Below are 25515 nucleotides of genomic sequence, written 5' to 3' on the forward strand. Positions count from 1 at the left end.
AATGAACAGGCATGTGATTTCCCCTCACTTCTAGGAAGGAACTACTAAGACAGATGGTCATACGTAAGCTGCCTTCTGCCTCATCTGCTGTTTTGCTTTCTTTTCACCCCTTGGCAGGATCCGACGTCTACCTTCTTCCAATTTGGAGCGTCCATCCAGCAGCAAGCCACGGTCATGCTGAAGATCATGCAGGATTACGACTGGCATGTCTTCTCCCTGGTGACCACCATCTTCCCTGGCTACAGGGACTTCATCAGCTTCATCAAGACCACGGTGGACAACAGCTTTGTGGGCTGGGACATGCAGAACGTGATCACGCTGGACACGTCCTTCGAGGACGCAAAGACGCAAGTCCAGCTGAAGAAGATCCACTCTTCCGTCATCTTGCTCTACTGTTCCAAAGACGAGGCGGTTCTCATCCTGAGCGAGGCCCGCTCCCTCGGCCTCACTGGGTATGATTTCTTCTGGATCGTGCCCAGCTTGGTCTCCGGGAACACGGAGCTCATCCCCAAAGAGTTTCCATCGGGACTCATTTCCGTCTCCTACGACGACTGGGACTACAGCCTGGAGGCGAGGGTGCGAGACGGGCTGGGCATCCTGACCACGGCCGCGTCTTCCATGTTGGACAAGTTCTCCTACATCCCCGAGGCCAAGGCCAGCTGCTACGGGCAGACGGAGAAGCTGGAGGCCCCCCTGCACACGCTGCACCAGTAAGAGGGGCTCTTTGCTTGTCCCCCAAAGTGGGACCAGAGTTTTGCCGTGGTTGTTTGTTTCAGTACTAACAGTCATACATGCTCATTGCTGAACTGTGTAGAGAGTAGAGAATGTTGTATGTCCACCTGTGGGATCTGTTGGCTTGTTTGTTCGTTCTCCTCTCCCCTCTTCCTCTCTTCTCATGTCCTTTTATTTTTAAGTAACAGCATCCTTCCTTGGTTTTCTGCAACTGGCTTTTTTTGCTCAACAGTATACCTTGGAAACCTACGCTTGAGATCTATATATGTGCCTATCTATCTATCCACCACCTATCTATAGTTATATCTTAAGTATGAATGTGTATATATGTGTGTATCAGTGTGTATATCTACACATGTACATAAACATGTGAATATATGTAGATGTATGTATTGACTAAGTGACTACAGTCACTCTTTGTATCTGTTCTTTGTGTCTGACTCTGTGACCCCATGGACTGTACAGGCTCCTCTGTCCATGGGATTCTCCAGGCAGGAATACTGGAGTGGGTAGCCATTCCCTTCTCCAGAGGATTTTCCCCACGTGGGGCTTGAACCCGGGTCTCCTGCATTGCAGGCAGATTCTTTACCATCTGAGCCATCAGGGAAGCCCAGATGTATGTAACCATACATATGAATTCATACATGTGCAGATGCATGTGAACAGATCTATATGGGTATGCATGTGTATATGTAAATATATGGATATAGGAATATTTACATTTCTTGTAACCTACATATTGTGTTCCTCAATAGGGCTATCCCATGGTTTATTTATCCAATCTTCATAATTATAGAAATTTATGTTGTTTCAGATTTTTTCCATTAGAAACTAAACTTCAGTGATGATCACCCTGACCTGATTCTTCATATACATGTACGAGTATCTTTCTAGAGTTGTTTCTAAGAGTTAGACTTTTGGGGTCATGGAACGTGTGCATTTTAAACTTTAAGTGTCTATTGTCAAATTGTCCCACTCAGTAACTGTATAACTTATGTTCACTCTAGCAGCGTGTGAAATCACTCGTCTTCCCACATCCTCACCAGCATGTTACTCTTTGGGGAAAGTGCCCACACTGGTGCTCCTGGTCTTGGAGTTTGTATGTGAGTTTCTTTCCTTCGTACATCCTAAGCATTTTTGTAGGTTGTTGGAAATCTTGGCAAGCATCACTTTTAAAGCTGCACTGTATTCCATCATGTGGCTGTGTCATAATTTAGTTAACTACTCCCATCTTCGTGGACATTTAAGTTAAATTTTATGTTTCTGAGGACCATTGTTTGTCTTAGCAGGCTGTCGTTATGGCTCAGCTGTTGAGATTTGGAAGGATCACTCCTACGCTCATTGTGCTTGTTTTTGCCTGATGTTGACTGACTTAATCCATGCTCATTTCTTAGATAATGAGCAGGACAGCACCGCGATGAAGGGACTGGGCTATGGTGTTAGACTTGTTGGCTTTCGATTCTTGTCGTATCCACTTTCGATGTAACTCGGACAGTCATTTTACCTTTCTGGGCCTCCATTGTTCATTGCAAAGTGGTAATAATAACACTACTTTCTAGGCAGTGATTCTCACACTTCAATGTGCATCAGAGTCACTGGGTGGGCTTGTTAAAACAAGACACTCTCAGAGTGTCTTGTTTCTGATGGAAAAAATCTGACATAGCGTAAACTTCTATTATTGTGAAGATTGGATAAATAAAGCATGGGATAGCCCTGTGGAGGGCCCCATGCTCAGAGTGTCTAACTCAGTAACTCTGGACTAGGTGCCAAGAATTTGCAGTTCTAGCAAGTTCCTAGTTATGCTGATGTTGTCGATCTGGAGAACATGCCTTGAGAACCAATGTTCTAGGGGTTGTCACGAGTATTACATGAGGTGATGCATGAAAAGTGCTGCTTAGCACAAATGCTAAGCACCTGGCAATTACTTAATGATTGTCAGCGTGAGCAGTGAAATTGTTTTGGTCATCAGAAATTACAGTCCACAGAGTCTGCGAGTTTATTACCCAAAGAATAAGACATCTCTCTAAAATGTCTCAGGCTTCCCTGGTGGTTCAGATGGTAAAGAATCTGCCTGAAATGTGGGAGATCCAGGTTTGATCCCTGGGTCAGGAAGATCCCTTGGAGATGGAAATCGCTACCTACTCCAGTATTCTTGCCTATAGAATTCCATGAACCAAAGAGCCTGGCAGGCTACAGTCCATGGGATTGCAAAGAGTCAGGCTCAATGGAGAGAGTAACACTAAAATGTCTCTGGAAGGTTTTAGGACTTTAAATCTGCTACAGTTCAGAAATAATTTCTGGTCTGGGGCTAGATGTGTATGTGTGTGTGTGTGTGTGTGTGTGTGTGTGATGGTTTAAAGATTTTACCTGAAATTGACATTTACCTGAAAAGCAAACTCTTGGGTTAAGAAATCATGGTCCTTTGAAGATTTCCCTTCCCCTATCTTCTTTCCCTCTTTAACAATCTTGCTTCTACATTGCTATTTTCAGCATTTTAAATAATTGCCCAGGTATCAGGAAGGAACTCAGATAAATTGGTGTGAAGCATAGGAGCATGTTACAGAGTCAGGATTGCTGCCAGCCCAAGACAAGGGCTGCGCTAATGAATTCTTACTTTCCATCATAAGTGCCCTGCAGCTGGAATATTTGTATGATTCTGATGGAAACATAACTCAATTGTAGGGCAATTGAAATATAACATATACAGGAAAAGGAATTTGAGAAGGATAATTGGCAAGACAGTCAAATACTCTCTCCAGTGACCACCCTGAATTCCATTTCTTAAAAAAAAAAAATCCTACTGCTCTGAAATGCTGGCCTGCTATTTCCAGGAGTCATGCTTTGAATGCAGCAATGTTGTAGGTGGTATTTCAGCCCCAGAGAAGTAATGCATTAAGTGCAGTGAGCCGTCATCCACAGCCTGGTGTTTAATAAAACATCTCTCTACCCAAGGAGCACCAGAGGGTTCAGTTCACATGCGACGCTCAGGCAAGTGTTTGGGGTCCTTGCCACACTTCCCGACTGGCCCAGCGTTTATTAAACCCATTCCAGAAACTGGGACCTTTCCAGGCAAGGCAAGGACTAGCAGCTGGAGAGAGTCCCAAGAAGGTGGTTTTTAGGGAAGGGGTTAAGGGCACTATATCTCTGTCTTCCATCCATCACTCCTTCTATCCAGAGAACCATGTGTTAGCCTCCAGAATCACACATGAATTAGCATACAACTTAAAGAATGTACAGTCTGATGAAGGTGGAGAAATTTGTCTAAAGACAACCTCAGGTAACAAGTTAAAGTGGAAGTGTTAGTCACTCATTTGTGTCCAACTCTTTGCAACCCCATGGACTGTAGCCTGCCAGGCTCCTCTGTCCATGGGATTCTCCAGGCAAGAATACTAGAGTGGGTAGCCATTCCCTTCTCCAAGGGACCTTCCCCACCCAGGGATGGAACCTGAGTCTCCTACATTGCAAGCAGACTCTTTACCATCTGAGCCACCAAGCCCAGGGTTAGGTAACAAGGACTCTTTTTTTTTTTTTAAGGAGAGAATAGTATCAAAAAGTAGAGTCTGATGAAACACCTACCCCCATACTCGAGCCAGAGAAGGAAGTGAACATGTCATATCTGTTTCACGTGTTTAAAAGAAATAACACAGTACTGATCAGGTAGAAGTCCTGCTTATACCTTTCTCCCTTTCTCGCCATGGGAGAGAAAAACAGAAAAACACCAGAATGAATCTGGCATGTAACCAAATCCATGCACATGTTTTGAAGCTTTGATGTAGACATATGTACGACCTTAGACCTAATGTATGTGTGCCCTCAGTTGCTCAGTCATGTCCGATTCTTTGTGACCCCATGGACTGGAGCCTGCCAGGCTCCTCTTGTCCATGGAATTTTTCAGACAAGAATACTGGAGTGGGTTTCCATTTCCTCCTCCAGGGAATCTTCCTAACCCAGGGATTGAACTTGTATCTCCTGCATTGGCAAGCGGATTCTTTACCATGAGTGCCACCTGGGAAGCCTTAGATGTGATGGATAGCTCTTTTTAATATATATAAGTGAAAAAAAAATATATATATAAGTGGTATCTGATACATTGGAATTTCCTTTACCTCCACCTTATGGCTCAAGCATGGTCTATGAGGACACATAGAATTCTAGCATATTCATCTTCGTTGCTTTTTTTGTATTCTGTTTTATGTGTTCCATCTTTAAGTTAATCATCCCCCTTTGATGGACATTTGGGTTGTTGACAGTAAGGAATCTTCGATCTGGGTAACAGAGAACACGGGCTTCCCTGGTGGCTCAGACAGTAAAGAATCTGCCTGCAATTCAGGAGACCTAGGTTTGATCCCTGGGTTGGGAAGATCCTGTGGAGAAGGGAATAGCTGGAGAATCCCATGGACAGAGGAGCCTGGCAGGGCTACAGTCGATGGGGCCATAAAGAGTCAGACACAACTGAGTGACTTTCACTTTTAGCAGAGAACACATGTGTCTGCATCTTGATTCAGACCCATCACCGTGTTCAGTGCAAGCCCATGACTCCAGATTTAGGAGTTCTTGCTTTGGGCTTTGAAAGTTACATTTTCAACTAGAGGAAAAAGGCTTAGTTTGCAAAGCAACTGTAAACAAATAGCTCTCATCACTCCCACTCCGTAGTGAGGAGAAGGCAAACTAGCTTCCGAAGAGGTTCAGGTAAAGTCATCCATGATGGTTTCATGGTGAGGTGCTGAGGGACTGGGGGTCCTGCTTTGACTGGTTGAGTTTGACACCTTGGGTCTAACTAGGCACGTCTTCTGGTGGTCCTCATGGACATCGCTGGTGGTCTGACGCACAGAGTTTGGGTCGTTAGGATACTGTGCAGTTGTTCACTGCTGATGGTGCTGGCCCAGGTATAGAAGACTGTTTGCTGGGTTAATGACCCCACTGTGGACCTGTGTCAGTTCTGGTTTCAGGAAAAAAATAGTGGGGAAAAGGGGAACTGTTCCTGATGTTTAATATTCCTGGTTTTAGAGATGGCACTTGGAAAAGAACAGTCAGCATTTTCCAAAGTTCAAAAATAGCTCCGCCATGTTACGTAACCTGTGCCTTGCTGCTGCAAAGTTGCTAAACATCTGTTCCTTCGCCAAGCACAGAGCACATTGCTGGCAACTCCTGGAGCTGTGAAGGTAAACCGTTACCTGTTTCGTGGGCACAGAACCTAGGCTGCTTTGTCCTGTCCTGTCCTGACAATGTCTCTGGTTTGCTAGTGGGTGGGGCCCCAGGAGAAGGCAATGGCAACCCACTCCAGTACTCTTGCTTGGAAAATCCCATGAATGGAGGAGCCTGGTAGGCTGCAGTCCATGGGGTCGCTAAGAGTCGGACACGACTGGGTGACTTCACTTTCACTTTTCACTTTCATGCATTGGAGGAGGAAATGGCAACCCACTCCAGTGTTCTTGCCTGGAGAATCCCAGGGACGGTGGGGCCTGGTGGGCTGCCGTCTATGGGGTCGCACAGAGTCGGACATGACTGAAGCGACTTAGCAGTAGCAGCAGGGGCCCCAGGAAAGGGCACGAGATCACAGTTAAGAGTGTGGACGCTGGAGCCAGGCTACCTGTGTATGGATCTCTGATCTGAACTCTCCTGGATCTGGGACTCTGAGCAGGTCGCTCGATTCCTCCAAGTCTGCTCCCTCAGATGTGACATGGGGATAGGAAAAGTTTTGTTTCTTAACCTAGAGCCTGGCATATGGAAAGCGATCTGTAAATGCTTCTGTGTGTGTGTGCACTCAGTTGTGTCCAACTCTTTGTGACCCCATGGACTGTAGCCCATCAGGCTCCTCTGTCCTTGGGATTCTCCAGGCAAGAATACCGGAGTGGATTGCCATTTCCCACTCCTGGGATAAAAGATTACTACTATTGATTCAGTGTGTGCACATTTGTGTGTTTCCTCATCCACTTTGGAGGGGACACATTTTACATTTATTGAGGAGGAGGTCATAGAAGGGAGATGGAGGGTGTTTTTAAGACCTGAGTGCTCTTGCCAGAGGATTACCTTTGGAGGAATGCTGTGAAGAACACTAGTGGGAAGAAGGGTAATGTGGAGGAGAGAAAAATTCATGAGAAGGATAATTGCCAACTTGGTTTTGAATTAGCCACATATTTACCAAGTATTAGTTACTAAGTGCTCTGAAAGTGAAAGTGAAGTCTCTCAGTTGTATCCGACTCTTTGCGACCCCGTGGACTGTAGCCCACCAGGCTCCTCCATCCATGGGATTGTCCAGGCAAGAATACTGGAGTGGGTTGCCATTTCCTTCTCCAGGGGATCTTCCCGACCCAGGGATCAAACCCAGGTCTCCCGCATTGCAGGCAGACGCTTTTAACCTCTGAGCCACCAGGGAAGCCTAAGTGCTCTGAACTCAGGTTTAGAAAAAAAAAAGCCTCTGTGTGTGCGAGGTGGTGGGGGGAGTCATTTCTTTGTATTGTAGTAGAATTAAATGAAAGTATATATGTAAAGCACTCATCATTGTGCCTGGCATATAGTAGTAGTTGTTATTCAGTCACTAAGTCATGCCCGACCCTTTGTGACACCATAGACTGTAGCCCCTCAGGCTCCTTTGTCCATGGGATTTCCCAGGCAAGCGTACTAGAGTGGTTGCCATTTCCTGCTCCAGGGGATCGTCCTGACCCAGGGATAGAACCTGCATCTCCTGCATTGGCAGGCAGATTCTTTTACCACTGAGCTACCAGGGAAGCCCCACATGGAGGTGGTACTTCACAAATAACTGTAAAGTCATTGTTGTCTTCTTCTTATGACAGTGATGATCATTGTTATTACTTTAACTTTTGCTTATTATACTGCAAGCTGTACACAGACAGGAAAGAGAGAAATGGAGGTGTATTTCAATCTCGTTTCTTGCCGATCGAGTTATGCCTCTGTGTCCTAGGGCTCCCATTTCAGTTAGGGGAGGAGGATGTGGAGATGTTACTACACTGAAAGTCAAATAGAACTGCTCAGGTAGATCTATAGCTCAAACCAAGGCAACAAAAAATCTTCTCTTGGACGAGTTATGAATTAGTATTGAAGGGAAGTTATTTGACTTTAATTAATGATACCTGGCTTGACCACTTATGTGTTTTGCATTGACTTCCTGATTTATGAAGTCCAGTTTCTGCTTTAAGAAGCAACAAGATTGTAAATTATCACCCTGACAGGAAGGGAAATGGAAGGAAGATATATAAGGGAGAGTGAGTTTAACTCATATCCAAGTTACATTTGATACTTTTTTCAATCTTCCTTTCTAAAATAACCATAGGAAAAGCTGCAGGTTTAATGACCCATTAAGAGACTGAGCTGAACCTGGTTGGCATATTTTTATTTGATAATCAGAATTATCACTGTTGGTTTCTTTTTTAAATGCCAATAAAGGAGCCTGCTCAGTTAATTCTCTGAGCTTGACCAGAGTTATAACTTCCCTGGGCGAATGTGATAACTCTCTGCAAATATTTATCTGTGGGATCACTGTATGGTCAACAAACATTTCTGGCAGTGACACCAGGCACCCAAGAGACCAGACCATCCTCTGGGCCTGTGCTGTAAATCTGATTGGGAGTCTGGATTCAGGGATGGGGAAAAAAGCTGAGCCTCAAAGAGATATGCAGTGAGAGAATCCTGCAGCCATGTGCCAAATTGAGAACCCAAAGCATATTCCACAAGGCTATGTGACTTTGCAGGCTTCCCAGATAGCGCTAGTAGTAAAGGACCTGCCTGCCAATGCAGTAGACAGAAGAGATGAGGTTCGATCCATGGGTCAGGAAGATCCCCTGAAGGAGGGCATGTCAACCCACTCCACTATTCTTACCTGGAGAATCCCATGGACAGAGGAGCCTGGTGGGCTGCAGTACACAGGTTAGCAAAGAGAAGGATGTGACTGAAGCGACTTAGCACACACAGACACGTGACTGTGGAATGTGGTTCTGGATAGTGCTATGTTCAAACCATTTCCTGGACTCAGAGAAGGTTGTCTCTGGCAAGTTACTTAACATCTTTGAGCCTCCATTTCCCTGAGTATATACAGAAATGATTCCAACCACAGAGGATTAAGGTAACATTTAAATCCATGTAATATATTTAGCCAAGCACCTAGGATGGAGTTGGCACCATGCAGATGTTAATTTTCCTCCTTCTCCAGGGCCAAATGCACAGCTTGATCTAACACCTCTTGTGGCCTGATGGACCCACAAAAGGTGGGCTGTGCCCCCTGGGCATTCAGTCAGAGAGCGAAGTCAACAGCCTCTCTTCAGCATCATCTCTGTTTGTGGCATCTCTCCTGGAACATGGCCCTCTCTGTTTTCTGGCTGGAAGTCAAGAGTGCCGTATGCCAGCCCTGCAGTGCAAGTCAATCATTTCCAATTGGCATCCAATGAATAGCTCGACAAATGGTGGAAGCCTGATGCTGGCAGCTAGAAAGGATCAGAAATCGTCCGTAACTTTACCTTGAGGGAAAGGTGGTTTGAAATGTTTTGGGGTCACACATAAAGCATAAATATTGTTCAAATTTGCCTTATATCAGATGCAAATTTTTAGATTCTGGAGCCAGGCTGCCAACACAATATATATATATTGATCTTTTTCCTCCAAGGTTGAATACTAGGGAAGGTTTCGTTTTGAAACTTGTTAATTTGGTGACGTATACTAATGATTTGCTGTGGCTCTCTTCTGTGAAAAGATAATGCAAAGAAAAGCACCATCTTCAGTACTCTGGTGCCTGATGACAGAGAGTATGTTGGGGGCAAGGGGTCTTGACGTGTAAGCAAAGGGACCAGTTATGAGACCGTAACGTGAATCTCTGTAAGTCTGTGGGTTCAGAGACAAGTGGGTGGGGTTATGCCTGTTTTGGAAGTAAAATTAATAAAACATGATGGATGACTATGAAGTGGTAGAAGAGCTACAATATTATCTTTTCACTTGTACCACTGAATAGATGGCGGTACCTTTTACAAAATTGGAGAAGAAATAAGTTGGGGGAGAGTGAGCCAGGAATGGCATCTAATTTCAGACACGTTCAATTGAACATACCTTGGAGACATCCAGATGGCAATCTCAAGCAGGCAATTGGAGAGACGAGTCTGAGTTCAGGCTGTAAATACAACACAGAGGTTTTGAGCTTACTGACGGCGGTTAGAGCCCCAGAATTGGATGACATCACCTAGGGGGGAGTGAAGACTCAGAGGTGGGAGCAGGTTCCAACATTAATTGGTAAATCATCCCCTAGGGGAAGGAGAACACTGGAGAAAACAAATTGAGCTGTGAATTTCAGCTGCCATCCACCTTTGGAGACTCTCTATTTCCAGCCTTGATTTTGTTGCATAGCCTGGTGGGTGTCTGTATGCTGCTGCTGCTGCTAAGTCGCATCAGTAGTGTCCGACTCTGTGTAACCCCATAGACGGCAGCCCACCAGGCTCCCCTGTCTCTGGGATTCTCCAGGCAAGAGTACTGGAGTAGGGTGTCATTGTATCTGCTATATGCTTTGTTGTTGTTCAGTCACTCAGTCATGTCCAACTCCTAGACATGGCTATAGGAGCCACAGACCTTCCAAAGACCTATAGTCCATAGCCATTTCTAATCTACCTGGGCTTAGCACAACCTAGGAGGGTTAAATAATCATACCAATAGTTTTGGCTTCCCGGGTGGCACTAGTGGTAAAGAACTCACCTGCCAATTCAGGAGACGTAAGAGACTACAGTTTGATCCCTGAGTGGGGAAGATCCCCTGGAGGAGGGCATGGCAACCCACTCCAGTATTCTTTCCTGGAGGATCCCATGGACAGAGGAGCCTGGCAGGGTCGCAAAGAGTCGGACACGACTGAAGCGACTTAGCACGCATACACACACCAATAGTTTTAATCAATACATGGAAGAAGTAAAATTTATCTCATAATGAACTGTCTGGAAGATCATCAGAGCAGGAAATGCTTTCGGTTAAAGGGAACCAGGACTGGACTAGGCTGGAACCATGACACAGATGGTGGGCCAAGCTTTTGGATCCAGAGCAATGAGGAGGTCACACTCAGGAAGAGGCTGGGAAAAACCTCTGCTTTTGTTTCATTCTTGACATGATCTGGAAAACATCCGATGCCACACAAAACGAGTTAAAAATCCTGTCCACCACCAGGGAGGAGCATATGGTGCAGTGTGAAGGGCCAGTCCATTTATAAGCTGTTCTTTGCTTTCTTTCCTGGAAGGGTATCTGTCTCTGCACCTCCTCCTGGTATGTAGGGCAGAAGCCCACCCAGTTACTCCTTCCAGGTGGGAGCTAGACAGCCAGAACAGACCTCTCCCCATGTCCTCTGCCTCCCCCTTCTATTGCCTCCGTGTGGACGCTGCCTGCCTGCAGGTGTGACTGAGCCCCCGTGCAGACTCTTGGTGCCTCCAAGTGTGGCATGGATCCCAGGGATGAAGGAGTCACTGTCAGCTTGGCGATGCTCGCTAGCTTCTGCGTGGGTGGGGAGGCCAGCCACATTTCCACACAGGCCCCAAAGTTTGGTGAATGAACTGGCTGATCTGCTTATGGTCTGGTGTGCTCTTGGCCAGATCCCCGTAGCCAGTTCTTACAGATTTGCTTCGTCTGATTAAATTCTATTGAAACACAGGAATAAACATATATCACGCAGTCTTCTACATGGTTGGAGGACCCCTCTCCTGAGACTCAAGCTCATTTCCTTTTCATTTCCATCCCTATTAAGCAAAGAACTTCGTAACAGTTTTATTAATACATTGCTATATGTTGAGGGGAGAGAAAAGGGGAACTTCAAGTTTCATTAAGTTACATTATGGAGGCATATATATATTTATTGAAATAGAGTTGATTTATGATGTGTTAGGGGCTTCCCATGTGGCTCAGCTGTTAAAGAATCTGCCTACAATGCGGGAGACCTGGGTTTGATTCCTGGGTTGCGAAGATCCCCTGGAGAAGGGAAAGGCTACCCACTCCAGTATTCCAGCCTGGAGAATGCCATGGACTGTATAGTCCATGGGGTCACAATGAGTTGGACCTGACTGAGCAACTTTCACTTTCACTATGATGTATTAATTTCTGGTGTAGAGCACAGTGATTCAGTTATATGTATATATTCCTTTCAGATTCCTTTCCATTATAGGCTATTACAAGATGTTGAATATAGTTTCCTGTGCTATGCAATAGGACCTTTTTGTTCCATCTGCAGCAACATGGAAAGACCTAGAGATCACCACACTAAGTGATATAAATGAGACAGAGAAAGATAAATATGATATCAAATGTGAAATCTAAAAAGGTGATACAAAATGAGACCCACAAGCATAGAAAACAAACATGGTTACGAAAGGTGACGTGGGGAGGCATAAGGTGGAAGCATATATATTTTAAAATCAGATATAATGGAAATGTTGACATACTCTAATGATAAAACCTCTCATGTATTTAGTGCCTCCTATGTGCCAGCCACTTTAAATGCATTATCTTTAATCCTTAGGTGTGACCAGTCACTTCACATACATTATCTTTAGTCCTTAGGTGTGAGTTAGGATGCTTTTGCAGCAAGTAATAATCAACTAAAATTAGTTATGTGATTAGTTATGTGATTGAGTTATTTGATTGGAATCCCAGAGACAGGATGGACTTCAGGTACAGTATGGTCAAGGTTCTGGTTCTTTTCCCTGTGATCTCCTGACTGCTCTTTGAGGTGTATAGTCCTTGATCTCAGACTGCCTCCTTCATGACCTTAAGTTTGCTGTCAGAAGCACCTTGGATGACTTCCTTGTTCATGACCGCATTAGGTCTTGTGGCCACCTTTAATAGCCATTTTCAAAATGCTGTATACTGACCAGGTTAATTCTGGACTGCTGACCCAGTCCCTGAGAGGTCAAATAGGATTCAGTTCAGTCGCTCAGTCATGTCTGATTCTTTGCAACCCCATGGACTGCAGCACGCCAGGCTTCTCTGTCCATCACAAACTCCCAGAACTTGCTCAAACTCATGTCCATTGAGTTGGTGAAGCCATCCAACCATCTTATCCTCTGTCATCCCCTTCTCCTGCCTTTAGTCTTTCCCAGCATCAGGGTCCTTTCCAACGAGTCAGTTCTTCACATCAGGTTGCCAAAGTACTGGAGCTTCAACTTCCGCATCAGTCCTTCCAATGAATATTCAGGACTGATTTCCTTTAGGATGGACTTGTTGGATCTCCTTGTAGTCCAAGGGACTCTCAAGAGTCTTCTCCAACACCACAGTTTAAAAGCATCAATTCTTCAGTGCTCAGCTTTCTTTATGGTCCAACTCTCACATCCATACATGACTACTGGAAAAACCATACCTTTGACTAGATGGACCTTTGTCGGCCTAGTGATGTCTCTGCTTTTTAATATGCTGTCTAGGTTTGTCATAGCTTTTCTTCCAAGGAGCAAGCATCTTTTAATTTCATGGGTGCAGTCACCATCTGCAGGGATTTTGGAGCCCCCCAAAATAAAGTCTCTCACTGTTTCCATTGTTTCCCCATCTATTTGCCATAAAGTAATGGGACTAGATGCCATGATCTTAGTTTTTTGAATGTTTAGTTTTAAGCCACTTTTTCACTCTCCTTTTTCACTTTCATCAAGAGGCTCTTTAGTTCTTCTTCATTTAGGTCACACCAAACCAGACCTACTCTTAGAACTAAGACAGGGTAAGCTTCCATTCCTGCAAGTTCCATGGATTCTTACAGGAAACATGAAGTCTCAACAAATGTGATTTCTCATTGAAAAAGACTGATGTAGGGAAAGATTGAGGGCAGAAGGAGAAGGGCGTAACAGAAGATGAGGGGGTTGCATGGCATCACCGACTCAACGGACATGTGTTTGAGCAAACTCCAGGAGATGGTGAAGGACCCAGGAAGCCTGGCATCTTGCAGTCTTTGCAGTCACAAAGAGTTGATCACAACTTAGCGACTGAACAACAGCAACATTTAAGAATGAGGAAAAGGCAAACGGATGCTGGATAGATTACCAGCTGGTCAATTATAAATCATAACTCATATTACAGATAAGGAAACAGGGGATCAGATAAGTTATGGTCCCCAGAGACCAAGGTCACATAGTTAATATGAAATGAAGTCAAAATTCAAATCTATTTTTTTTCTTATCTGAACTCCATTATCCTCCTTTATTTTTTATTTTTTGGCATAGCATGTGGGATCTTAGTTCCTTGACCAGGGATCAAACCTGTACCCCCTGCATTGGAAACATAGAGTCTTAACCACTGGACCACCAGAGAAGTCTATGTGCTACTATTTTAAAAGGTTGCAAGTTAACTTGAAGTTGTGATATTTCTTTTTTGACTTGAATGTCTTTACTCTTTTCAAAAGTGGAATAAATCCCAACATTTTAAACCTGGAAGACTTCACAAAAAAATTATATTTTTAGCTAGTCTTAAAAACTATGAAAAGCTGATAATGATAATCCCACATTCCTATCTGGAAGTCTTAAAAGTTGGGGCTTTAGATGTTGGGCTTCCAAACCGTTCACTCTTCAGGGAGAAGCTGGAATCTGCTTTCTTGACTGTGTATCACTGTGCTGTGGGTGGAGTATATGACAAGAAAGTATCTCCGCCTTTTGTACCCATTTGGATGTGGAGTGGGTATTTTCTTATTCGGGCTTCCTGGGTGGTGCTAGGGGTAAAGAATCTGCCTGCCAATGCAGGAGACATAGGAAATGCGAGTTCAATCCCTGGGTCAGGTAGACCCCTGGAGGAGGGCATGGCAACTCACTCCAGTATTCTTGCCTGGAGAAATCCATGGACAGAGGGGCCTGGCGGGCTGTAGTCCACGTGGTCACAAAGAGTCGGACATGACTGAAGCAACTTAGCACACACACATTTTCTTATTCACTTGATGTATAGGAGTTGCTCAGCTGGTTTCTGGATTTCTTTCAGAAAGAATTGCTCCATAACTGTAGACTTAAAGTATCCATGGGTGAAAGTGTTTAAAGAAAGCCACCACCCTCTTGTACCAGAACCTTCTTCTTATTTGGAGATGGTAAACTGGACACAAGATCTGACCTTTAGATCAAGAAGGGCCTGCCCAATTCATCTTAGGCCCCACCTGGACTACTTATTCATATCACCTCCGTAGTTTCTTTAAGTGTTTTATTTTATCATAAGATATCATATATTTATTTTATTAATTTTATCATAATCATCATTATTTATAAGCATTGCCAAACAAGACCTTGAGGAACCTTAAGACTGGCAGATATTCAAATGAGTGATGATAAAAAGTTTTCAACTCCAGTACTCATGCCTGGAAAATCCCATGGACGGAGGGGCCTGGCAGGCTACAGTCCTTCAGGTTGCACACACAAAAAAAAATAGTTTTCATATCTCACTTAGAAGAATCACCTCTGGTACTGAGTGGTCATTTTATATGGCCATAGGTCATAAACCTACTTCTCTATTCAACTTACAGGTGAGAATTTGAGTTGTTTCTGCCAAGTGGCTTTCCCAAGACAAGAACTTAGTGAATTATCCAAGGAGAGTTCCACTCATCTGATTGGACCAATTTGTAGATGTTCTTCAATAAAACTTGAAGAAAATATTTTTCTGGTAGGGGTGTGGGGTATGTTTCCTGCTTTTCTACAATCTGCTGAAATTTGTCAAATAAACAGCAAACGAGGGAGTCTGATGGAAATCTTGCCAGTTCTTAAGGATCATTGCTGAAAATATCAGTTTATTATCTAAATCTCGTAAAGTCTATGGTTCGAATCTGATTTTTCTTCTTTATGGCTCGGATTCATAAAATATATTATTAGTTGTAACAAATTATTTTCAACTGGTGTTACAACATTAAAATTATAAATTAGTTCTCTATGCTTTATTACAGATGAGGAAAGTGAGGCTTGGAAGACTCAGGGTTCATTTTTTTCACTATTGAGAGGCTGGCTAATGGCAAGGACATGCTGAGCCTGAGTTTTCTTTCTCTCAGACCCAGATGTGTTGCTCCAAAGAATCAGTCCTCTTTCCTTACAGGTCCTTTATGATTAATAATAGTCATGTGCTGGTACTGATGATGGTGATGATGGTGGTGATGGTGGTGATGATGGTAATGATGGTGGTGATAATGATGGTGATGGTGATGATATGGTGATGATGGTGGTGGTGATGATGGTGGTGATGGTGGTTATGATGGTGGTTATGATGATGATGATGATCGTGGTGATGGTGGTGGTGGTGGTGGTGGTGGTGATGGTGGTGATGATGGTGATGATGATGGTAATGATGGTGGTGATAATGATGGTGATGGTGATGATATGGTGGTGATGGTGGTGGTGATGGTGGTTATGATGATGATGATGATCGTGGTGGTGATGGTGGTGGTGATGATGGTGATGATATGGTAATGATGGTGGTGGTGATGGGGTGATGATGGTAATGATGGTGGTGATAATGATGGTGATGGTGATGATATGCTGATGATGATGGTGGTGACCATGAACTCCAGGGACCTTGTCCGTTATATCTGCATGCCCCAGTACTCAGCATACTGCAGATACTTAAATATGTGTTGAATGAGTGAATCATGCAATTGTAATACAGTGCTTCACCAGATCTAAGGATTTTTACATACATTATCCTATCTTATTCTCACAAGAACTCTGTGAAATAAGTGGTATTATTATTTCCATTTGTGTGTGAGAAAAAAAATCTCAGAGAGAGGAATGGCTTTTCCAGGGTCACTTAATAGTAGAATCAGGATCCAGATTGCCTCTCTGACTTCAGCATCTAATCCTCTGATTCTCTGGCTTCTCAGGGTAAGAAGACACCCTGGGTGTGTTTTCATGAGGCCCTACAGGTCTTCCAGTGCCTTCAAGTTCATTCAGAGATTCTCCCATTGTGTATAGGAGTCATTTTGCTTGTCTTGCTGCTGCGTCGCTTCAGTCGTGTCCGACTCTGTGCGACCCCATAGACGGCAGCCCACCAGGCTCAGCCGCCCCTGGAACTTTCCAGGCAAGAACACTGGAGTGTGTTGCCATTTCCTTCTCCAATGCATGAAAGTGAAAAGTGAAAGTGAAGTCACTCAGTTGTCTCCGACTCTTAGTGACCCCATGAACTGCAGCCCACCAGGCTCCTCCGTCCATGGGATTTTCCAGGCAAGAGTACTGGAGTGGGGTGCCATTGCCTTCTCCGTTGCTTGTCTTAGAGGTTAGTTTATCACAAAAACGCAATGTATGGGATTTCATTTTGTAAACCACAAAACCTTCCTGAAAATGTTAATAACATCCTCACCATCAATATCAGTTATTATTGTTGTCATTATCATAGAGACTAATGTTTGGCATTGCCAAGAATAAAGCAAGTGGAGAACAAAGGGAAGAAGCTAATCTTTCCTGGGAGAATTTTTATAAGAATAAGTCAAAAGCTCAGTTGCAGAGTCATCAACTCCCTTTAAATTAGTTCTAGAATGAGTCCCTTCAGAATTTGTGCCTCCCTGAGGAATGCCAGTAAATATTAATTGGAAGCAAAGAATTGAGCAAAGACGTCATCAAGGAAGTCTCAGTAATTCTGACTAGGCAGAAAGAAGGAAGTAAAAGGTAGAAAGGAAGAGGGAAGCCAGTATTTAATTTTGACACTGGGTGCGTGCCAGGTCATAATGGGGTTGTCTGCCTTGATTTTTAAAGTGTTCTATTCACATATATTCAGGAATGCTAAACTGTTGGCAAACTCAGTATAGGGAGGAAGCCATCATCCATTCCTCTAAACCATTTACAGATCTTGAGTTTAATAAATCTGCTTTCAAAACAGAGCATTTCTTAAATAAGACTCTGAGCTCTGAACACAGGACTGGGAGAAAGTGTTTGTTTTCAGCTGGCTAAGTGAAAACCAAACCAAACAAACAGAATAAAAACAGTCCCCTGACATCTGTTCCCCATATTCATCTATTGATTGCCTGGATCTCATTCTTCCATTTGTTCATTCATTCATGCATGCATTTGTTTTCATCCATGTATTCTCTCATGTAGTCAACACGTAGTATGTGTCTGATGGGCTTTGCTGGTGGCTCAGATGGTAATGAATCTGCCTACAATGCAGGAGACTCAGGTTCGATCCCTGGGTCAGGAAGATCCCCTGGAGAAGGGAATGGCTACCCACTCCAGTATTCTCACCTGGAGAATTCCATGGACAGAGGAGCCTGGCAGGCTACAGTTCATGGGGTCACAAAGAGTTGGACACAACCGAGTGACTAACACTTTTTCATGTGTCTTATACCCATAGTTTGTGTCACATACCCACTATAGGTATGAGATGTGTGCCGTGATGAACCAAACAGACAAGGACTCGCCACCTAAACCTCCTGTTCTAGAGAGGACACCAAAAATAAGTAAATAGACACATAATGTCAGGTTAGTATTGACATGAGATGGGAAGAAAATTGGGCAAACCAAGTTCCATAAGGGCTTAAAGGCCATGGTGAAGGTTTGGGGTTTGTTTCAAAAGTTATGGGAAACCATTGGAGAGTTTTAGCAGGGGAGTGAGATAGATGGCTACAGAGAACCCTGAACTTGCACAGGGTATTTCTGGAGCCTCATTTGCTTTTTCTTTGTCCTGTGCCATTTTATTTCCTATTAGAAACAAGCTTTGCTTAGTGTGGAACCTAAGGTGATTTCCCAGATTCCATTTTTCTCCTTCCCCATTATGTAGGCTGTGGTTGATGGGCCCAATTTGGTCACAGCTATTTAAAAATAATCCCATCCATCTCGCTATAGAAATTGGTTCAGGAATGAACATGTGATCTAAATTGGTCTAACAGAGAGAAGTTCAGGACTATTTGATATATGGCAAGTGTGCAGATGTAAGGCCTGGAATTTCTGCTGCTGGTTTTTTGTTTGTTTGTTTGTTTTACTATGGAAGAAATCAGGTAGAGGATAATGGTAACTCACACATAGGCCAGAACAAGAGAAGTGGAGTACAGAGAACAAGCCAGAGCATGATCAAACTATGCCTGAAGTCCATTCTATCATCAGTATTTTCAGATATTAATCACCAGACTTCCTTAGTGGTTTAAGTTGGTTCAAGTTGGTTTCTGCTGCTGCTGTTGCTGCTGCTGCTAAGTCGCTTCAGTCATGTCCAGCTCTGTGCGACCCCATAGACGGAAGCCCACCAGGCTCCCCCGTCCCTGGGATTCTCCAGGCAAGAACACTGGAGTGGGTTGCCATTTCCTTCTCCAATGCATGAAAGTGAAAAGTGAAAGGGAAGTCGCTCAGTTGTGTCTGACTCTTAGCGACCCCACGGATTGCAGCCCACCAGGCTCCTCCATCCATGGGATTTTCCAGGCAAGAGTACTGGAGTAGGGTGCCATTGCCTTCTCCGTGGTTTCTGCTAATTACAACCAAAAAAACTTTGATAAATATTCATATTTGGCAGCTAATCTGTAATATTATGCTAAATAGTTGATGTATCATATCCTTTAATGCGGTTGCCTTTAATAAAGCTGAGTTTGAACAACAAGGAGATATTATAATTAAAAATCTTAGATTGTTTTACCGAGACAACTGTGACTCTACTTCCAGGCAGAAAACTCCTTAATGGGCATAATCTGTGCTTTGTTGTGGCAACCCATTCCAGTATTCTTGCCTGGAAAATCCCATAGACAGAGGAGCCTGGCAGGCTACAGTTCTTGGGGTCACAAAGTGTCAGACAGGACTGAGCAACTGAGCACATAATGTTTGTAGCCTTTGGAGGATTCCAATCTAATAAATCCCACAGACCTTGAAATCAAATTCTAGCTTTTTCTGCCACTCATTAGCCGTGGAACATTGAGCAGGTAACTAAAGTACATCTGGACCTCATTTTTGTCATCTGTAACATGGAGATGATGCTAGTTCCCACACAGAGTGGGGAGTTTGTGAGAATTGTACAAGGCATGGAAAGCACTGGGCTCAATGTCTGATACATGCCAAGTGACCTATGCATGTTAGTACTTGTACAATAATATAATGCTCAGAATGACCAAGAAAAAAGTAACAAAAATGCCACCTAGATGGCAGGGTTGCTCTGCATATATTAATTAAGTGAGTTTCATTATTCTAACTCCCTGGGGCTTTTGAAAGAAAAATAGACTTTTAAAAATTTAGAAAGGCATTCTCATTAACTAAGAGAGTGGGGAGGAGCAGTCCGTAGGGAGTAAATGAGAAGGAGGAAGTGGTGAAATTGTGGAGTGGAATATGTTAGTATTGATGCTAATTTGCTCCTAAGCAGTAAATAGACAAAGAAAGCCACATAACCATGTTTTTTCCAGAGGATTTTTTTTCAGTGTTAAGAAGAGCTTGAGTTCTACATAAGAATGAAATGTCACCATACTATATGTAATCTAAGACTCCAACAATTGTAAAAATAATCTTTATTCCAAAAATGATAAAATGTACAAATTGGGCATCTGAAAATTGATCCAGAAGAGTAACAGTGCCGCCCACGCCCAGTGCTCTAAGTACTTAAAAAGTAATCAATATCTTCATTTTATATATGAGAAAATTGAGATTCAGGAAAGTTAAGTGACCTTTTCAGAGTCATACCATTAATGGCCAAGAGTCACCGTTGCATTCGTTCATTCACTGGAAAAGTTTATCTAGGGTTCGGTGTCAGCCCTGCAAGGGATGCGCCAGTGAATACAAGAGTATGCCCAGTCTTCAGGAGGTTGCAGTCTACTAGGGAGTGCAGACAGCAATAAGAAGGGAGTCAAATAAAGAAAATCATTACACATCTCTGTGGCTGCTGAGGAGAGACAGGAGGCACTGAGATGCAGAGCGTCAAGGCTGGGAGCTGCACTTCCTTATGCAGCATGCAGAGAGAATGCCCCTTCGTGGAGGATGAAGGACTAGACATGCAGAGAACCAAGGGAAGCCATGCCGGGCAAAGGGAACAGAGCTTGCAAAGTCCCTGAGACGGGAAAGACTTTGGTGGTCATATGGAAATGAGAAAACAGATGTTATCCTGGTGGGCCGCAGTTTCATATCTTTCTGACCACTAGGTAACACCCTTTTGAAGAAAGGGGCCATCATTGAGTGTTCATAGGGTGAGAAAGGCCATGGAGCAGTGGTTGTCCAAAGCGGGGTGGTCACTGCCTCACATCAGCAACTCAATCCTCCAGAAGAGAAGTCCTCTGGGATATCATCTAACTAACCCTGTCCTCGTCCTGTTAAAGCTGGAGGAGATATTTGAAGGTTTCCATATGAGGCACGTGGGGGAGTGGCCTACATGAAATTGCCAAAGGGAGGCTGATGGAACAGGAGCTGGCGGTGGACAGTGCTTGTTGACCTGAGCCATCCCCTGTCAGTGCTGGCTCCCCCGAAGCACGAGGTGCCTGCTAATCCCACACAGCGGAAGGCATGTGGCTCTTATCTTGCCATGGCCCCAGCTGTTCAAGTTATGCCTCTTCATCCTGAATGGCTTCACCTTAGAACCTTCTTTTCCACCAGGAGGTATTGAAAATAAGGAAGAATGAGAAGACCTCAATTCACAAATGCCTGCCAAGTCAAGGTGTAGGAGAATCTCCCACTCAGCCTCTTGGCCTGCATGAAAAGCTAGATGACACTTTGATGTAATGCACTCTTGGACTTCCCTGGTGACTCAGATGGTGAAAATCCACCTGCAATGCAGGAGAACCCAGTTCAATTCCTGGGTGGGGAAGATCCACTGGAGAAGGGATAGGCTACCCACTCCAGTACTTTGACTTCCCTGGTGGCTCAGTGGTGAAGAATCCACCTGCAATGCAGGAGATCCAGGTTCAATCCCTGGGTCGGGAAGATTCTCCTGGAGATGGGAATGGCAACCCACTCCAGTATTCTTGCCTGGAGAATTCCATGGACAGAGGAACCTGGCGGGCGACAGTCCACGGGGTCGCAGAGTCAGGCACAACTAACTAACACCTTCACTTTCACTTGCACCGTTTGACTTTTCCCAGGGACTTGCCATGAAGCTTGGGCTCTGTGGGAGGCTCTATGGCTAACAGGACCATCATTTTGTATGGTTCCCCTTCCACATAACAGCATGATGGATAGTGATTATTGATACAATAGTATTGTATAGAGCTTTTTGGATTCAAATACAGAATGGCCTTGAATCTTCATAATGACCCTGAGTCAAGTGAGATTATTCTCCTTTAAGACATAAAGATAATAATGTTCATAGAGGTGATATGATATAGTCAAATCACACAAAGATATCAACTCAATGCTTAGGCCTCCAGACCCAGAAGATAAAGGTTGCTGAAGGTTGGGAAACGTGATATTCTTTTGTGTCTCTCAAGAATCTCAGGGAGGAAGTGAAGAATTGATTAATAACTGGTTCAACAATCATAAGCATCCATCACGTGCCTGGGGCTTGCCTGGCACATTGTGCTCCATTCTTTCCATTTATCAATCAATTGAACCCTCACGACAACTCCATGAAGTAGGCTCTACTGTTGTCTCCATTTAGCAGATGAGGAAGGTGAGGCTCAAAGAGGTGAAGTAACCACTTACCCCCCGTTTACCTAACCCGCAAGTTTCACCGAGAAAGAGTTCACAAACCCTGACAGCTTGACTCCAAATCCAGTGTTTGTCATCCCCACTTAACTTGCATTATATAGGAGTCACACTCGTTCACTACGTTGAGCACACTTCTATTTGTGACTCTCCTCTCTTACTCTTGGTTAAAAAAAAAAAGAAATTAGAAGTTTTAGGAACAGGATACCATTATATTCTTACCACATAGGCATAGGGAAGCAAATAATTGGAGCACTTGCTTTGATGATAAATAATCAGACTGCAGAGCTGCCGGCCTAGTAGAAACATGCGTTCGTGTGTATTTTCTATTTTATCAGAATGTTTGGATGGTTGCCTGGGTCCATGCCATTCTTTTTAAGGCAGGGGTTTGCTGTCATTAAGGGCAGTAGACTCAATTCCAGCTTCCCAATTTTAATGTGTTCCTTAACCGGTCAATTCCTATTTTCCTGACTTGTGCTTTGCTGTCAGCTTCAGCATCTTCCACTGGCCTTATTAAGAATTTTGCATAGTCAATAGGATGCAAATAAATGGAAACATATGCACCTCCCTGCATGTGGGAAGCATCACTGTTGGCCGTCCTGCCGCTTAGCTGCCTTTGCTGTGCGATGCTCTAGCTTCCAATTGAGGCTTCGCATCTTTGGGGGCTACTCTGACTGCTACTGACACATCCAGATGATGGAGCTAATCTGACATTGGTGGCAAGTTCAGTTCACTGACTCCTCCCTCAGTTTGGATATGAAAGCCCCTTCTGGGTTGCTTTGTACATCTTCAGTGAACCTAACTTCTGTGCCACTGTGATCATACGCACTGGAGCTGGTTCCTGAACTTGGACTTGGGGAGAATGTTCCACTGTGCATTACCACGGTGGGAACTGGGGCAGCCCATGCTGTTCAGAAGCCAGATTGATATCCAAGGCAGGTGCAGACCTGTCAGCCACACAGCTGGTTGAGTTAGCTCTAGCAGACAGGGTTGGACATTCCTGGTGGTGGCAGGCTGTCCATTTGCCAAATGGTACCCCTGTCGGGCTGGCTTAGGTCTGCCTCTCTTGTTGGTGCATCTGCTGGGTTTGGCTGCCAACATGTTGGAAACTGGCAGTTCTCTAAAGTTTTACTGCCTTTCTAAGTGTTTCTGTCAAGAAGAGAAATACTAAAACTTGCCATTAAAAAAAAATAATTTATTTTTTATTGAAGGATAATTGCTTTACAGAATTTTGCTATTTTCTGTCAAACCGCAGCATGAATCAGTCACAGGTGTACATATATCCCCTCCCTTTTGAAACTCCCTCCCATCTCCCTCCCCATCCTACCCCCAAATTTGCCATTTGTTAATGATGACTTGGCATTTTTGATTCCTGGCTCTACTTCCATGGGAAGAAATTAGCCTCTGATTTTATGTTAATGTCAGAAGTGCGTTATCTTTTAGACTAAGAATGACTTTCTACTTTTCTTATAAATCATAGGTTCTCAGGAGCCACTGTTCTAAATTCTTTCTAAACACTTGGTTCCACTGCCCTCCAAAGAATGGATTTTTGTAATTTTTTCCCTTTCTCTTTTTCTTTTGAAAATCAGCCGCAAGTAGAAAGAACCCCAATGGATGAAATGCAATAGCCCTCCCAGAGAAGAGATGGAGGCAGTGTTTACTTAGACTTCAAGCCCGCACCGATGTGATCTGCCTTCCACATGCTTGGCAGGCTTTGAGGACTGAGATGGGAAATGCAAACGTAACCTCTTAGTTAAAGGCAAAGCTTTAAAAAAGGTCGGGGCGGGGGGGTGGGGTGCTTGTTCATCAAATAGCTCTTACCAAAGGGCTGTTTTTTTATGAGTGAAGTGCAAGTGAAGCGTAGGATAGAGCTCCTTTCTGGGATATGAGACCCAATTTCTGAAATATGTGAACACTCTCTCAATTGATTGTATTAGCTGCTTCATTGCAAAGCGGCTGGGGTGTGAAATTTAGTGACTTATGTTCAGCACCCAGCACTGTGCCTGACATGTGTCGAACCCCCAGTTGAATATCATCAACAAGGATTCCTATGTAAAGGGGAAACATAAAGACACTGGGTTTGATGACTTCTTTGACATGAAATACAGGTTTGCCTACCTTGCTGTAGCTGAATACCTGTCAATCTTTACATAAATGTTCCTGGGATAAGATTTCATTCTGATCATATTCTGAAAATCCCACATTCTGTCTGGGGAAAAGACAGAAGAATCTACAGGTGTGCTTTGGAATGGAAAGGAGTATTCATATCTAATATGCATGAGCAATGGCTGGAGAATCCCACAGAAGGGACTTCCAAGGGAGATACAGTACTTGTCTTCAGAGTTTTAAAGTTGTGTAGTCTCCTTTGCTTACAGTGGGGAAGTAGAGCCAGCAGGTTGAAGTTTCAAGGAAATAATTCTGGCTCTGTGGAAGGAAGACTTTGCTAAACTCTTAGAGCTGTCAGTGAAAGGGACCCTCCTAGGAAGTGGGGAGATGGCACTCAGACAGTGACTGGCACCTCCCAATAGATGGGCAGCTGTCTGTCAGGAAGGGGTTCTGCAGTGTGTGCTGGGATCAAGTGTGGAGGGAGGCAGTTCTATCAGTTTAGATAAATAACCTTAAAACCCTTCTATGTGGAGACTGTTTGGGTCCATTGATTTCTTTGCCTTAGAATCTTCCATCCACTTGTGCTGAAGAGCACAGCCACTGCTGCCCTCTAGATGTGGAGTTCAGTAGCCTTGGTCCTTGGCTCAGATCCTCCCCTTAACTGTGCCCCTTAAAACCTAGACAGCATATTAAAAAGCAGAGATGTAACTTTACCAACAAAGATCCATCTAGTCAAAGCTATAGTTTTTCCAGTAGTCATGTATGGATGTGAGAGTTGGACTATAAAGAAAGCTGAGCACTGAAGGATTGATGCTTTTGAACTGTGGTGTTGAAGAAGACTCTTGAGAGTCCCTTGGACTGCAAGAAGATCAGGCCATCCTAAAGGAAATCAGTTCTGAATATTCATTGGAAGGACTGATGCTGAAGCTGAAACTCTAATACTTTGGCTACCTGATGCTAAGAACTGACTCATTGGAAAAGACCCTGATGCTGGGAAAGATTGAAGGCAGGAGGAGAAGGGGACGACAGAGGATGAGATGATTGGATGGCATCACCAACTCAATGGAGATGACTTTGAGTAAACTCTGAAAGTTGGTGATGGACAGGGAAGCCTGGCCTGCTGCAGTCTATGGGACCACAGAGTTGGACTTGGCTAAGCGACTGAACTGAAGTGAAC

General features: G+C 44.0%; 1 protein-coding gene across 2 annotated transcripts in view; it reads left to right on the plus strand.

Moving 5' to 3' along the window:
* GRIN2A (glutamate ionotropic receptor NMDA type subunit 2A) overlaps nucleotides 1-25515 on the plus strand; it is a 452790-nt gene that overhangs the window by 256474 nt on the left and 170801 nt on the right. For both annotated transcript variants that reach the window (XR_003508663.1, XM_027527304.1), the window contains exon 4: nucleotides 118-710. Coding sequence is in view for 1 of the 2 variants with exons in the window: in XM_027527304.1 (XP_027383105.1) it covers nucleotides 118-710 (593 nt within the window). In the remaining variant the exon portion in view is untranslated. The remainder of the gene's footprint in view (nucleotides 1-117; nucleotides 711-25515) is intronic.

The sequence above is a fragment of the Bos indicus x Bos taurus genome, chromosome 25, assembly GCF_003369695.1.
Source record: "Bos indicus x Bos taurus breed Angus x Brahman F1 hybrid chromosome 25, Bos_hybrid_MaternalHap_v2.0, whole genome shotgun sequence".
Taxonomy (NCBI): Eukaryota; Metazoa; Chordata; class Mammalia; order Artiodactyla; family Bovidae; genus Bos; species Bos indicus x Bos taurus.